The 15,000-nt window shown below is 38.0% G+C and overlaps 1 protein-coding gene across 2 annotated transcripts in view; it reads left to right on the forward strand.

The window, feature by feature from the left end:
* chordc1b (cysteine and histidine-rich domain (CHORD) containing 1b) overlaps window positions 1-15,000 on the forward strand; it is a 37,681-nt gene that overhangs the window by 14,230 nt on the left and 8,451 nt on the right. Inside the window, exons 5-9 of one of the 2 annotated variants that reach the window (XM_082958340.1) lie at window positions 166-269; window positions 5,142-5,271; window positions 6,149-6,254; window positions 7,577-7,696; window positions 9,182-9,244. In XM_082958340.1, coding sequence (XP_082814466.1) covers window positions 166-269; window positions 5,142-5,271; window positions 6,149-6,254; window positions 7,577-7,696; window positions 9,182-9,244 — 523 coding nt within the window. The remainder of the gene's footprint in view (window positions 1-165; window positions 270-5,141; window positions 5,272-6,148; window positions 6,255-7,576; window positions 7,697-9,181; window positions 9,245-15,000) is intronic. The other variant, XM_082958341.1, reaches the window with a different exon arrangement.

Here is a 15,000-nt window from a genome sequence, read left to right on the forward strand (position 1 = left end):
TAGGTCAAGGGGTTAGAGGTTAGAGGTTAGGCTCTTCAAAGCCCTCCTGGTATTTTCTTTCGCGTGACATCGGGACGTTCCTTGTGTAGTGACGTTGCTTCTCTTCGTTTTTTATTGTTGTTGTTATTGTTTGTTGATGTTTATGCTGTTGGTTGTTGTTTCCAGTCCAGATGAGCCAGTGGTCAGACTGCAGCAGAAGATCTCTCCCTCTCTGAGACAGGCTCTGGAGAAACTGAAGCTGTCTGAGGACAATCTTACTGAGAAGAAACGTAGGGACCACTACCCCTCCTCTTTTCTCATTTCATCATGCTCTCCTTCTCCTCCCTTTTCCTCTCATCTTCTCCTCGCCTCAGAGATATTAACTAGTCATTAACTAGTCTTCATTACATCAGGACATAACAGTAACGAGTCTTCATTACGTCAGGAAATAACAGTAACTAGTCTTTATTACACCAGGACATAACAGTAACTAGTCTTCATTACATCAATACAGTAACTAGTCTTCATTACATCAATACAGTAACTAGTCTTCATTACATCAGGACAGTAACTAGTCTTCATTACATCAGGACAGTAACTAGTCTTCATTACATCAGTACAGTAACGAGTCTTCATTACATCAGGACAGTAACTAGTCTTCATTACATCAGGACAGTAACTAGTCTTCATTACATCAGGACAGTAACTAGTCTTCATTACATCAGGACAGTAACTAGTCTTCATTACATCAGGACAGGGTGCAACAAGCACGTCCGGTGAACAGGTCAGGGTTCCATAGCCGCAGGCAGAACAGTTGAAACTGGAGCAGCAGCACGGCCAGGTGGACTGGGGACAGCAAGGAGTCATCATACCAGGTAGTCCTGAGGCATGGTCCTAGGGCTCAGGTCCTCCGAGAGAAAGACAGAAAGAGAGAAAGAGAGAATTAGAGAGAGCATATTTAAATACACACAGGACACCGGATAAGACAAGAGAAATACTCCAGATGTAACAGACTGACCCTAGCCCCCCGACACATAAACTACTGCAGCATAAATACTGGAGGCTGAGACAGGAGGGATCAGAAGACACTGTGGCCCCATCCGATGATACCCCCGGACAGGGCCAAACAGGCAGGATATAACCCCACCCACTTTGCCAAAGCACAGCCCCCACACCACTAGAGGGATGTCTCCAACCACCAACTTACCGTCCTAAGACAAGGCCGAGTATAGCCCACAACGATCTCCGCCATGGCACAACCCAAGGGGGGGGGGGGGGGGGGGGGGCGCCAACCCAGACAGGAAGACCACGTCAGTGACTCAACCCACTCAAGTGACGCACCCCTCCCATGGACGGCATGGAAGAACACCAGTAGGCCAGTGACTCAGCCTCTGTAAAAGGGTTAGAGGCAGAGAATCCCAGTGGAAAGAGGGGAACCGGCAAGGCAGAGACAGCAAGGGCGGTTCGTTGCTCCAGCCTTTCCGTTCACCTTCACACTCCTGGGCCAGACTATACTTAATCATAGGACCTACTGAAGAGATAAGTCTTCAGTAAAGACTTAAAGGTTGAGACTGAGTCTGCGTCTCTCACATTGGTAGGCAGACCATTCCATAAAAATGGAGCTCTATAGGAGAAAGCCCTACCTCCAGCCGTTTGCTTAGAAATTCTAGGGACAATTAGGAGGCCTGCGTCTTGTGACCGTAGCGTACGTGTAGGTATGTACGGCAGGACCAAATCGGAAAGATAGGTAGGAGCAAGCCCATGTAATGCTTTGTAGGTTAGCAGTAAAACCTTGAAATCAGCCCTTGCCTTAACAGGAAGCCAGTGTAGGGAGGCTAACACTGGAGTAATATGATCAAATTTTTTGGTTCTAGTCAGGATTCTAGCAGCCGTATTTAGCACTAACTGAAGTTTATTTAGTGCTTTATCCGGGTAGCCGGAAAGTAGAGCATTGCAGTAGTCCAGCCTAGAAGTAACAAAAGCATGGATTAATTTTTCTGCGTCATTTTTGGACAGAAAATTTCTGATTTTTGCAATGTTACGTAGATGGAAAAAAGCTGTCCTTGAAACAGTCTTGATATGTTCTTCAAAAGAGAGATCAGGGTCCAGAGTAACGCCGAGGTCCTTCACAGTTTTATTTGAGACGACTGTACAACCATCCAGATTAATTGTCAGATTCAACAGAAGATCTCTTTGTTTCTTGGGACCTAGAACAAGCATCTCTGTTTTGTCCGAGTTTAAAAGTAGAAAGTTTGCAGCCATCCACTTCTTTATGTCTGAAACACAGGCTTCTAGCGAGGGCAATTTTGGGGCTTCACCATGTTTCATTGAAATGTACAGCTGTGTGTCGTCTGCATAGCAGTGAAATTTAACATTATGTTTTCGAATGACATCCCCAAGAGGTAAAATATATAGTGAAAACAATAGTGGTCCTAAAACGGAACCTTGAGGAACACCGAAATTTACAATTGATTTGTCAGAGGACAAACCATTCACAGAGACAAACTGATATCTTTCCGACAGATAAGATCTAAACCAGGCCAGAACTTGTCCATGTAGACCAATTTGGGTTTCCAATCTCTCCAAAAGAATGTGGTGATCGATGGTATCAAAAGCGGCACTAAGAACTAGTCTTCATTACATCAGGACAGTAACTAGTCTTCATTACATCAGGACAGTAACTAGTCTTCATTAGATCAGGACAGTAACTAGTCTTCATTACATCAGGACAGTAACTAGTCTTCATTACATCAGGACAGTAACTAGTCTTCATTACATCAGGACAGGACAGTAACTAGTCTTCATTACATCAGGACAGGACAGTAACTAGTCTTCATTACATCAGGACAGGACAGTAACTAGTCTTCATTACATCAGGACAGTAACTAGTCTTCATTACATCAGGACAGTAACTAGTCTTCATTACATCAGGACAGTAACTAGTCTTCATTACATCAGGACATAACATTAACTAGTCTTCATTACATCAGGACAGGACAGCAACTAGTCTTCATTACATCAGGACATAACATTAACTAGTCTTCATTACATCAGGACATAACATTAACTAGTCTTCATTACATCAGGACATAACAGTAACTAGTCTTCATTACATCAGGACATAACAGTAACTAGTCTTCATTACATCAAGACATAACAGTAACTAGTCTTCATTACATCAGGACAGTAACTCGTTTTCATTACATCAGGACAGTAACATTAACTAGTCTTCATTACATCAGGACATAACATTAACTAGTCTTCATTACATCAGGACATAACATTAACTAGTCTTCATTACATCAGGACATAACAGTAACTAGTCTTCATTACATCAGGACATAACAGTAACTAGTCTTCATTACATCAAGACATAACAGTAACTAGTCTTCATTACATCAAGACATAACATTAACTCGTTTTCATTACATCAGGACAGTAACATTAACTAGTCTTCATTACATCAGGACAGTAACTAGTCTTCATTACATCAGGACATAACATTAACTAGTCTTCATTACAGCAGGACATAACAGTAACTAGTCTTCATTACATCAGGACATAACAGTAACTAGTCTTCATTACATCAGGACATAACAGTAACTAGTCTTCATTACATCAGGACATAACAGTAACTAGTCTTCATTACATCAGGACATAACAGTAACTAGTCTTCATTACATCAGGACATAACAGTAACTAGTCTTCATTACATCAGGACAGTAACTAGTCTTCATTACATCAGGACAGTAACTAGTCTTCATTACATCAGGACAGGACAGTAACTAGTCTTCATTACATCAGGACAGGACAGTAACTAGTCTTCATTACATCAGGACAGGACAGTAACTAGTCTTCATTACATCAGGACAGGACAGTAGCTAGTCTTCATTACATCAGGACAGGACAGTAACTAGTCTTCATTACATCAGGACAGGACAGTAACTAGTCTTCATTACATCAGGACAGGACAGTAACTAGTCTTCATTACATCAGGACAGTAACTAGTCTTCATTACATCAGGACATAACAGTAACTAGTCTTCATTACATCAGGACATAACAGTAACTAGTCTTCATTACATCAGGACATAACAGTAACTAGTCTTCATTACATCAGGACAGTAACTAGTCTTCATTACATCAGGACATAACAGTAACTAGTCTTCATTACATCAGTACTTAACACTAACTAGTCTTCATTACATCAGGACAGTAACTAGTCTTCATTACATCAGGACATAACAGTAACTAGTCTTCATTACATCAGGACAGTAACTAGTTTTCATTATATCAGGACAATAACTAGTTTTCATTACATCAGGACAGTAACTAGTCTTCATTACATCAGGACAGTAACTCGTTTTCATTACATCAGGACATAACATTAACTAGTCTTCATTACATCAGTAGAGTAACTAGTCTTCATTACATCAGGACAGTAACTAGTCTTCATTACATCAGTACATAACAGTAACTAGTCTTCACTCCATCAGGACAGTAACTAGTCTTCATTACATCAGGACAGTAACTAGTCTTCATTACATCAGGACAGTAACTAGTCTTCATTACATCAGGACATAACAGTAACTAGTCTTCATTACATCAGGACAGTAACTAGTCTTCATTACATCAGGACAGTAACTAGTCTTCATTACATCAGGACATAACAGTAACTAGTCTTCATTACATCTGGACAGTAACTAGTCTTCATTACATCTGGACATAACAGTAACTAGTCTTCATTACATCAGGACAGTAACTAGTCTTCATTACATCAGTACTTAACACTAACTAGTCTTCATTACATCAGGACATTAACTAGTCTTCATTACATCAGGACAGGACATTAACTAGTCTTCATTACATCAGGACATAACAGTAACTAGTCTTCATTACATCAGGACATAACAGTAACTAGTCTTCATTACATCAGGACATAACAGTAACTAGTCTTCATTACATCAGGACATAACAGTAACTAGTCTTCATTACATCAGGACAGTAACTAGTCTTCATTACATCAGGACATAACAGTAACTAGTCTTCATTACATCAGGACAGGACAGTAACTAGTCTTCATTACATCAGGACATAACAGTAACTAGTCTTCATTACATCAGGACAGGACAGTAACTAGTCTTCCCTTTGTCTGTTCTCCAGATGAGGATGATGATGTGGTGAAGGTAGGGACCCTGTGTAAGAATGGAGGCTGTGCCCGAAGCTTTGAGGGCCCTGCCAGCAATGACCAACTGTGTCTCTTCCACGCTGGAGTACCCATCTTCCATGAAGGGTACGTCTACAGCTGACACGCACAACCACAAAGACTACATCATCTTCTGTCTACAGCTGTGCTTGCTAGCTAATGGCTAGTTGTGCTTGGTAGCTAATGACTAGCTCTGCTTGGTAGCTAATGACTAGCTCTGCTTGGTAGCTAATGACTAGTTTTGCTTGCTAGCTAATGGCTAAATGTGCTTTCTAGCTAATGACTAGTTTTGCTTGCTCGCTAATGGCTAGATGTGCTTGCTAGCTTATGGCTACATGTGCTTGCTAGCTAATGGCTAGTTGTGCTTGCTAGCTAATGGCTAGTTGTGCTTGCTAACTAATGGCTAGCTGTGCTTGCTAGCTAATGACTAAATGTGCTTGCTAGCTAATGACTAAATGTGCTTTCTAACTAATGGCAAAATGTGCTTTCTAGCTTATGGCTAGATGTGCTTGCTAGCTAATGGCTAGTTGTGCTTGCTAGCTAATGGCTAGATGTGCTTGCTAGCTAATGGCTAGATGTGCTTGCTAGCTAATGGCTAGTTGTGCTTGCTAGCTAATGGCTAGTTGTGCTTGCTAGCTAATGGCTAGTTGTGCTTGCTAGCTAATGGCTAGATGTGCTTGCTAGCTAATGGCTAGATGTGCTTGCTAGCTAATGGCTAGATGTGCTTGCTAGCTAATGGCTAGATGTGCTTGCTAGCTAATGGCTAGCTAATGACACCGCAAATCCCTTAAAATTACAAAGATGCCAATAACATATTCCTGACTGCTTTTTCCCTTCAGATTTGTAGTTAGTTAATCCTGTGTATGTGTGTGTGTGTTGTGCTTGAATCCGTGTGTGTGTCCGTGTGTCCGTGTGTCCGTGTGTCCGTGTGTCCGTGTGTGTGTGTGTGTGTGTGTGTTCCCAGTATGAAGTACTGGAGCTGTTGCAAGAAGAAAACGTCAGACTTCAACACGTTCCTCTCACAGGAGGGCTGTAGCCGCGGCAACCACCTCTGGAGGAAGAAAGACTCGGTGAGTCGGGGGGTCTGGGGGGTCTGTGTGTCGGGGGGTCTGGGGGGGGTCTGTGAGTCGGGGGGTCTGGGGGGTCTGTGTGTCGGGGGGTCTGTGAGTCGGGGGGGTCTGGGGTGTCTGTGAGTCTGGGGAGGTCTGTGAGTCGGGGGGGTCTGGGGGGGTCTGTGTGTCGGGGGGTCTGTGTGGGTCTGTGAGTCGGGGGGTCTGTGAGTCGGGGGGTCTGGGGGGGTCTGGGGGGGGGGTCTGTGAGTCGGGGGGTCTGGGGGGTCTGTGTGTCGGGGGGTCTGTGAGTCGGGGGGGTCTGGGGTGTCTGAGTCTGGGGAGGTCTGTGAGTCGGGGGGGTCTGGGGGGGTCTGTGTGTCGGGGGGTCTGGGGGGTCTGTGATTCGGGGGTCTGGGGGGGGTCTGTGAGTCGGGGGGTCTGGGGGGTCTGTGAGTCGGGGAGTCTGTGAGTCTGGGGGGGTCTGTGAGTCGGGGGGTGTGGGCGGTCTGAGTCGGGGGGTCTGTGAGTCGGGGGGTCTGGGGGGGTCTGTGAGTCGGGGGGTCTGGGGGGGTCTGTGAGTCGGGGGGTCTGTGAGTCTGGGGGGGTCTGTGAGTCGGGGGGTCTGGGGGGTCTGTGAGTCGGGGGGGTCTGTGAGTCGGGGGGTCTGGGGGGGTCTGTGAGTCGGGGGGTCTGGGGGGTCTGTGAGTCGGGGGGTCTGTGAGTCGGGGGGTCTGGGGGTCTATTCAGAGAGCATGCTAGAGGTCGAGTTCCAACAATCTCTCCTTTCTGTGCCTCGTTCACCACCACATTTAAAACCATTGGACCGATGAAGGCATTGGCTAGAAGCACTTTTCACATTCCAGCCATGTCCTTTCAAATCCATGAAGGGAAGTGAACAAGTAGATTATTGGGACACAGCCTTGCGTGTCTTCTCTCCACCATCTGGTTTCACAAACACACCGGACATGGAATACAGGGTGTTGGATAAGGGACCAACCATGCTGTTACAACCTACAAGTAACTTCTAGTGTGTGTGTGTGTGTGTGTGTGTGTGTGTGTGTGTGTGTGTGAGGCTGACCCTGTGTGTAAGACCCTGTCTGTCTATGTGTGTGTGTGTGTGTGTGTGTACATTGTTGTGTGTGTGTGTGTGTGTGAGGCTGACCCTGTGTGTGTGATTCTGTGTCTGTCTGTCTGTCTGTCTGTCTGTCTGTCTGTCTGTCTGTCTGTCTGTCTGTCTGTCTGTCTGTCTGTCTGTCTGTCTGTCTGTCTTCTACATTGGTCTGTCTGTCTGTGTATGTGTGTGTGACGCTGACCCTGTGTGTGTTTGTGTGTGTGCTTAGGGTAAGACAGTGGTCCCGTGCAGGTTTGACTGGCATCAGACAGGAAGTCAGGTGATCATCTCCGTCTACGCTAAGAACTCTCTGCCAGACGTCAGTTATGTAGAGGGAAACAGCTGCACGGTGAGACACACTGTCTTCTATAACTAACCTTTTAAAAACAAACCCTAACTCCTAACCTGTAATTCTAAACCTTAATCCTACACCCCCCCCCCCCCCCCCCGAATCCACATATACACACACACACACACACACACACATTGAGGGCTATACTAACGGGCAAACGTTTTAGAATACCTACTCATTCATAGTTTTTCTTAATTTTGACTCTTTTCGACATTGTAGAATAATAGTGAAGACATCGCAACTATGAAATAACACATTATGGAATCAAGTAGTGACCAAAAAAGTGTTAAACAAATCAAAATATATTTTATATTTGAGATTCTCCAAATAGCCAATCTTTGCCTTGATGACAGCTTTGCACACTCTTGGCATTCTCTCAACCAGCTTCATGAGGAATGCTTTTCCAACAGTCTTGAAGGAGTTCCCACATATGCTGAGCACTTGTTGGCTGCTTTTCCTTCACACTGAGGTCCAAACCATCTCAATTTGTTTGAGGTCTGATGATTGTGGAGTACTGTGATGCAGCCTGACAGTATGCTCTCGATGGTGCTCCCGTAGAATACTGTGATGCAGCCTGACAGTATGCTCTCGATGTTGCTCCTGTAGAACACTGATGCTGCCTGACAGTATGCTCTCGGTGGTGCTCCCGTAGAATACTGTAATGCAGCCCGACAGTATGCTCTCGGTGGTGCTCCCGTGGAACACTGTGATGCAGCCTGACAGTATGCTCTCAATGGTGCTCCTGTAGAACACTGTAATGCAGCCCGACAGTATGCTCTCGGCGGTGCTCCCGTAGAACACTGTAATGCAGCCCGACAGTATGCTCTCGGCGGTGCTCCCGTAGAACACTGTAATGCAGCCCGACAGTATGCTCTCGGCGGTGCTCCCGTAGAACACTGTAACGGCCCTCGGGGACAGGCCGAATTTCTTCAGCATCCTGAGGTTGAAGAGTCGCTGTCGTGCCTTCTTCACTACGGTGTCCGTGTGGTTAGACCATTTCAGCTCCTCTGAGATGTTTACGCCAAGGAATTTGAAGTTATTGACCATCTCCACGGCGGCCCCGTTGATGAGGATAGGGGGGGACGGGGACGTGAACAGCCTGGTTCCTCACGAATACCAAAATCAGCTCCTTTTGTTTTGCTAACGTTGAGGTAGAGGTTGTTTACCTGGCACTACGCCGTCAGAGTGCCCTCACCTCCTCTCTGTAGGCCGTCTAGTCGTGGTTGGTGATCAGGCCTCCTACTGGTTGTGTCGTCAGTGAACATGATGATGGTGTTGGAACTGTGTGAGGCCAGTCAGTCGTGGGTATACAGGAAATACAGGAACGGACTGAGTACGCACCCCTGTGGGACTCCACTCCCCGTGTTGAGAATCAGTGTGGTGGAGGTAATGTTGCCTAACTTCGGGAACAGTGACACGCTGAGACACACACACAGTATTCTCACTGTAGTAGTACCTGATTTTGCCCATTTTCCTCCACAGCTCAACATCCACATTATCTTTGATGGAGAGAAGGAGTTTGAGCAGAAGATTAACTTGTGGGGGGTGAGTACTAATATAATACTATACATCTATACCAGGCGTTTCCCCAAACTCGGTCCTGTGTTCACATTTTTTGTTTTTTTGCTCGAGCACTACACAGCCGATTCAAATAAGCAACTAATCATCAAGCTTTGAATCAGATGTGTAATGCTCGGGGAAAAAACAAAACGTACACCACTTGGGGTCCAGAGCACCGAGTTTGGGAAACACTGGTCTATACTACCCTTACTATTACTACTATACACATACTATTACTACTATACAGCTATACTACCCTTACTATTACTACTACTATAATACTATACAGCTATACTACCCTTACTATTACTACTATACAGCTATACTACCCTTACTATTACTACTACTATAATACTATACAGCTATACTACCCTTACTATTACTACTACTATAATACTATACAGCTATACTACCCTTACTATTACTACTACTATAATACTATACGTCTATACTACCCTTACTATTACTACTATACAGCTATACTACCCTTACTATTACTACTACTATAATACTATACAGCTATACTACCCTTACTATTACTACTATACGTCTATACTACACTTACTATTACTAGTAAAATACTATACATCAATATTACACTTACTATTACTACTATAATACTATACATCTGTACTATCCTACTACTACTACTACTACTTACTATTACTATAATACTATACATCTTTACTTACTATTACTACTATAATACTATACGTCTATACTACACTTAATATTACTACTATACATCTATACTACACTTACTATTACTACTATACAGCTATACTACACTTACTATTACTACTATAATACTATACGTCTATACTACACTTACTATTACTACTATACATCTATACTACCCTTACTATTACTACTATACGTCTATACTACACTTACTATTACTACTATACAGCTATACTACCCTTACTATTACTACTATACACTTACTACTACTATAATACTATCCGTCTATACTATACTTACTATTACTACTATACAGCTATACTACACTTACTATTACTACTATACGTCTATACTACACTTACTATTACTACTATACGTCTATACTACACTTACTATTACTACTATACGTCTATACTACACTTACTATTACTACTATACGTCTATACTACACTTACTATTACTACTATACAGCTATACTACACTTACTATTACTACTATACAGCTATACTACACTTACTATTACTACTATACTACACTTACTATTACACAGCTATACTACACTTACTATTACTACTATACGTCTATACTACACTTACTATTACTACTATACGTCTATACTACACTTACTATTACTACTATACAGCTATACTACACTTGCTATTACTACTATACAGCTATACTACACTTACTATTACTACTATACAGCTATACTACACTTACTATTACTACTATACAGCTATACTACACTTACTATTACTACTATACAGCTATACTACACTTGCTATTACTACTATACAGCTATACTACCCTTGCTATTACTACTATACACATACTATTACTACTATACAGCTATACTACCCTTACTATTACTACTATACGTCTATACTACACTTACTATTACTACTATACAGCTATACTACTTACTATTACTACTACTATAATACTATACAGCTATACTACCCTTACTATTACTACTACTATAATACTATACAGCTATACTACCCTTACTATTACTACTATACGTCTATACTACCCTTACTATTACTACTATACGTCTATACTACACTTACTATTACTACTATACAGCTATACTACTTACTATTACTACTATACACATACTATTACTACTATACAGCTATACTACCCTTACTATTACTACTACTATAATACTATACAGCTATACTACCCTTACTATTACTACTATACGTCTATACTACACTTACTATTACTACTATAATACTATACATCTGTACTATCCTACTACTACTACTACTTACTATTACTATAATACTATACATCTTTACTTACTATTACTACTATAATACTATACGTCTATACTACACTTACTATTACTACTATACACTTACTATTACTACTATAATACTATACGTCTATACTACACTTACTATTACTACTATACATCTATACTACACTTACTATTACTACTATACAGCTATACTACACTTACTATTACTACTATAATACTATACGTCTATACTACACTTACTATTACTACTATACATCTATACTACCCTTACTATTACTACTATACGTCTATACTACACTTACTATTACTACTATACATCTATACTACCCTTACTATTACTACTATACATCTATACTACCCTTACTATTACTACTATACGTCTATACTACACTTACTATTACTACTATACAGCTATACTACACTTACTATTACTACTATACAGCTATACTACACTTACTATTACACAGCTATACTACACTTACTATTACACAGCTATACTACACTTACTATTACTACTATACGTCTATACTATACTTGCTATTACTACTATAATACTATACATCTATACTACACTTACTATTACTACTATACATCTATACTACACTTACTATTACTACTATACAGCTATACTACACTTACTATTACACAGCTATACTACACTTACTATTACACAGCTATACTACACTTACTATTACTACTATATGTCTATACTATACTTGCTATTACTACTATAATACTATACATCTATACTATACTTACTGTTACTACTATATGTCTAAACTACACTTACTATTACTACTATACATCTATACTACACTTACTATTACTACTATGTCTATACTATACGTTATATTACTAATAAAATACTATACATCAATATTACACTTACTATTACTACTATAATACTATACATCTGTACTATCCTACTACTACTTACTATTACTATAATACTATACATCTTTACTTACTATTACTACTATAATACTATACGTCTATACTATACTTACTATTACTACTATACGTCTATACTATACTTGATATTACTATTATAATACTATAAGTAAATGCTATACTTACAACTATATGTATATACTATACTTACTATTACTGCTTTAGTACTATATGTCTATACTATACTTACTATTGCTACTATAATACTATATGTCTATACTTACTATTACTACAATAATACTATACGTCTATACTTACTATTATAATACTATATGTCTATTCTATGGTTACTATTACTAATATAATACTAAATGTCTATACCATACTTACTATTACTACTATAATACTATTTGTCTATACTATATTTACAATTACTTCTATATGTCTATACTATACTTGCTGTTCCTACTATAATACTATACATCTATACTACACTTACTATTACTACTCTACGTCTACACTACACTTACTACTACTACTATAATACTATACATCTATGCTACACTTACTATTACTACTATTCGTCTATACTACATGTACTATTACTACTATAATACTATACATCTGTACTATATTTACTATTACTACTGTATGACTATACTTACTATTATAATAATATTATACGTCTTTACTATACTTACTATTACTACTATAATACTATACGTCTATACTTACTATTACTACTATATGTATATACTATACTTGCTATTACTGTTATAATACTATAAGTATATGCTATTCTTACAACTATGTCTTTGCTATACTTACTATTACTACTATAATACTATACGTCTATACTTACTAATACTAATATAATACTATATGTCTATACTATAGTTACTTTTACTAATATAATACTGTATGTATATACTGTACTTACTAATATAATACTATACGTCTATACTTACTATTACTAATATAATACTATATGTCTATACTATAGTTACTTTTACTAATATAATACTACATGTCTATACTATACTTGCTATTACTAATATAATACTATATGTCTATACTAGAGTTACAATTACTAATATAATACTATATGTCTAGTCTTACTATTACTAATATAATACTGTATGTCTATACTATAGTTACTATTACTAATATAATAGTATATGTCTATTCTTACTATTACTAATGTAATACTGTATGTCTATACTATAGTTATTATTACTAATATAATGCTATACATCTATACTTACTATTACTAATATAATACTATATGTCTATACTATAGTTACTTTTACTAATATAATACTGTATGTCTATACTATACTTACTAATATAATACTATATGTCTATTCTTACTCTTACTAATGTAATACTGTATGTCTATACTATAGTTATTATTACTAATATAATACTATACATCTATACTTACTATTACTAATTTAATACTATACATCTATACTTACTGTAGTAATATAGTACTTTACATCTATACGTACTATTACCAATATAATACTGTATGTATATACGATTGTTTCTATTACTAATATAATACTATACGTCTGTACTTACTATTACTAATATAATACTTATGTCTATACTATAGTTATTATTATTTATATAATACTATACGTCTATACTTACTACTACTAATATAATACTGTACGTCTATACTTACTATTACTAATATAATACTTACGTCTATACTATAGTTATTATTATTAATATAATACTATACCTCTATACTTACTATTACTAATATAATACTATGGGTCTATACGTACTATTACTAATATAATACTATTTGTCTATACTATAGTTACTATTACTAATATATACTATACGTCTATACCTACTATTACTAATATAATACTATATGTCTATACTATATGTCACTATTACTAATATAATACTATATATCTATACTATAGTTGCTATTACTAATATAATATATGCCTATACTATAGTTACTATTACTAATATAATAATGTACGTCTATACTTACTATTACTAATATAATATTTTATGTCTATACTATAAATCACTATTACTAATATAATACTATATGTTTATACTATAGTTACTATTACTAATATAATACTGTACGTCTATACTTACTATTACTAATATAATACTATATGTCTATACTGTATTTGACATTTACATTTTAGTCATTTAGCAGACGCTCTTATCCAGAGCGACTTACAGTAGTGAATACATACATTTCATTTCATTTCATGCATTTCTTTTGTACTGGCCCCCCGTGGGAATCGAACCCACAACCCTGGCATTGCACACCATGGTGTTGCAAACACCATGCTCTACCAACTGAGCCACAGGGAGGACTAGTATATATATGTCACTATTACTAATATAATACTATATATCTATACTATAGTTGCTATTACTATTATAATACTATATGCCTATACTATAGTTACTATTACTAATATAATACTGTACGTCTATACTATAGTTACTATTACTAATATACACTATACATCTATACGTACTATTACTAATTTAATATTATACATCTGTTCTTACTATTATTAATATAATAGTATATGTCTATACTATAGTTACTATTACTAATATAATACTATATGTCTATACTATAGTTACTATTACTAATATAAAACTATATGTCTATTCTTGCTCTTACTAATATAATACTATATGTCTATTCTTACTATTACTAATATAATACTATACATCTATACTTACTATTACTAATTTAATACTATACATCTATACTTACTGTAGTAATATAGTACTTTACATCTATACGTACTATTACCAATATAATACTGTATGTATATACGATTGTTTCTATTACTAATATAATACTATACGTCTGTACTTACTATTACTAATATAATACTTATGT

This window comes from Salmo salar, chromosome 11, assembly GCF_965601325.2.
Source record: "Salmo salar chromosome 11, fSalSal1, whole genome shotgun sequence".
Classification (NCBI taxonomy): Eukaryota; Metazoa; Chordata; class Actinopteri; order Salmoniformes; family Salmonidae; genus Salmo; species Salmo salar.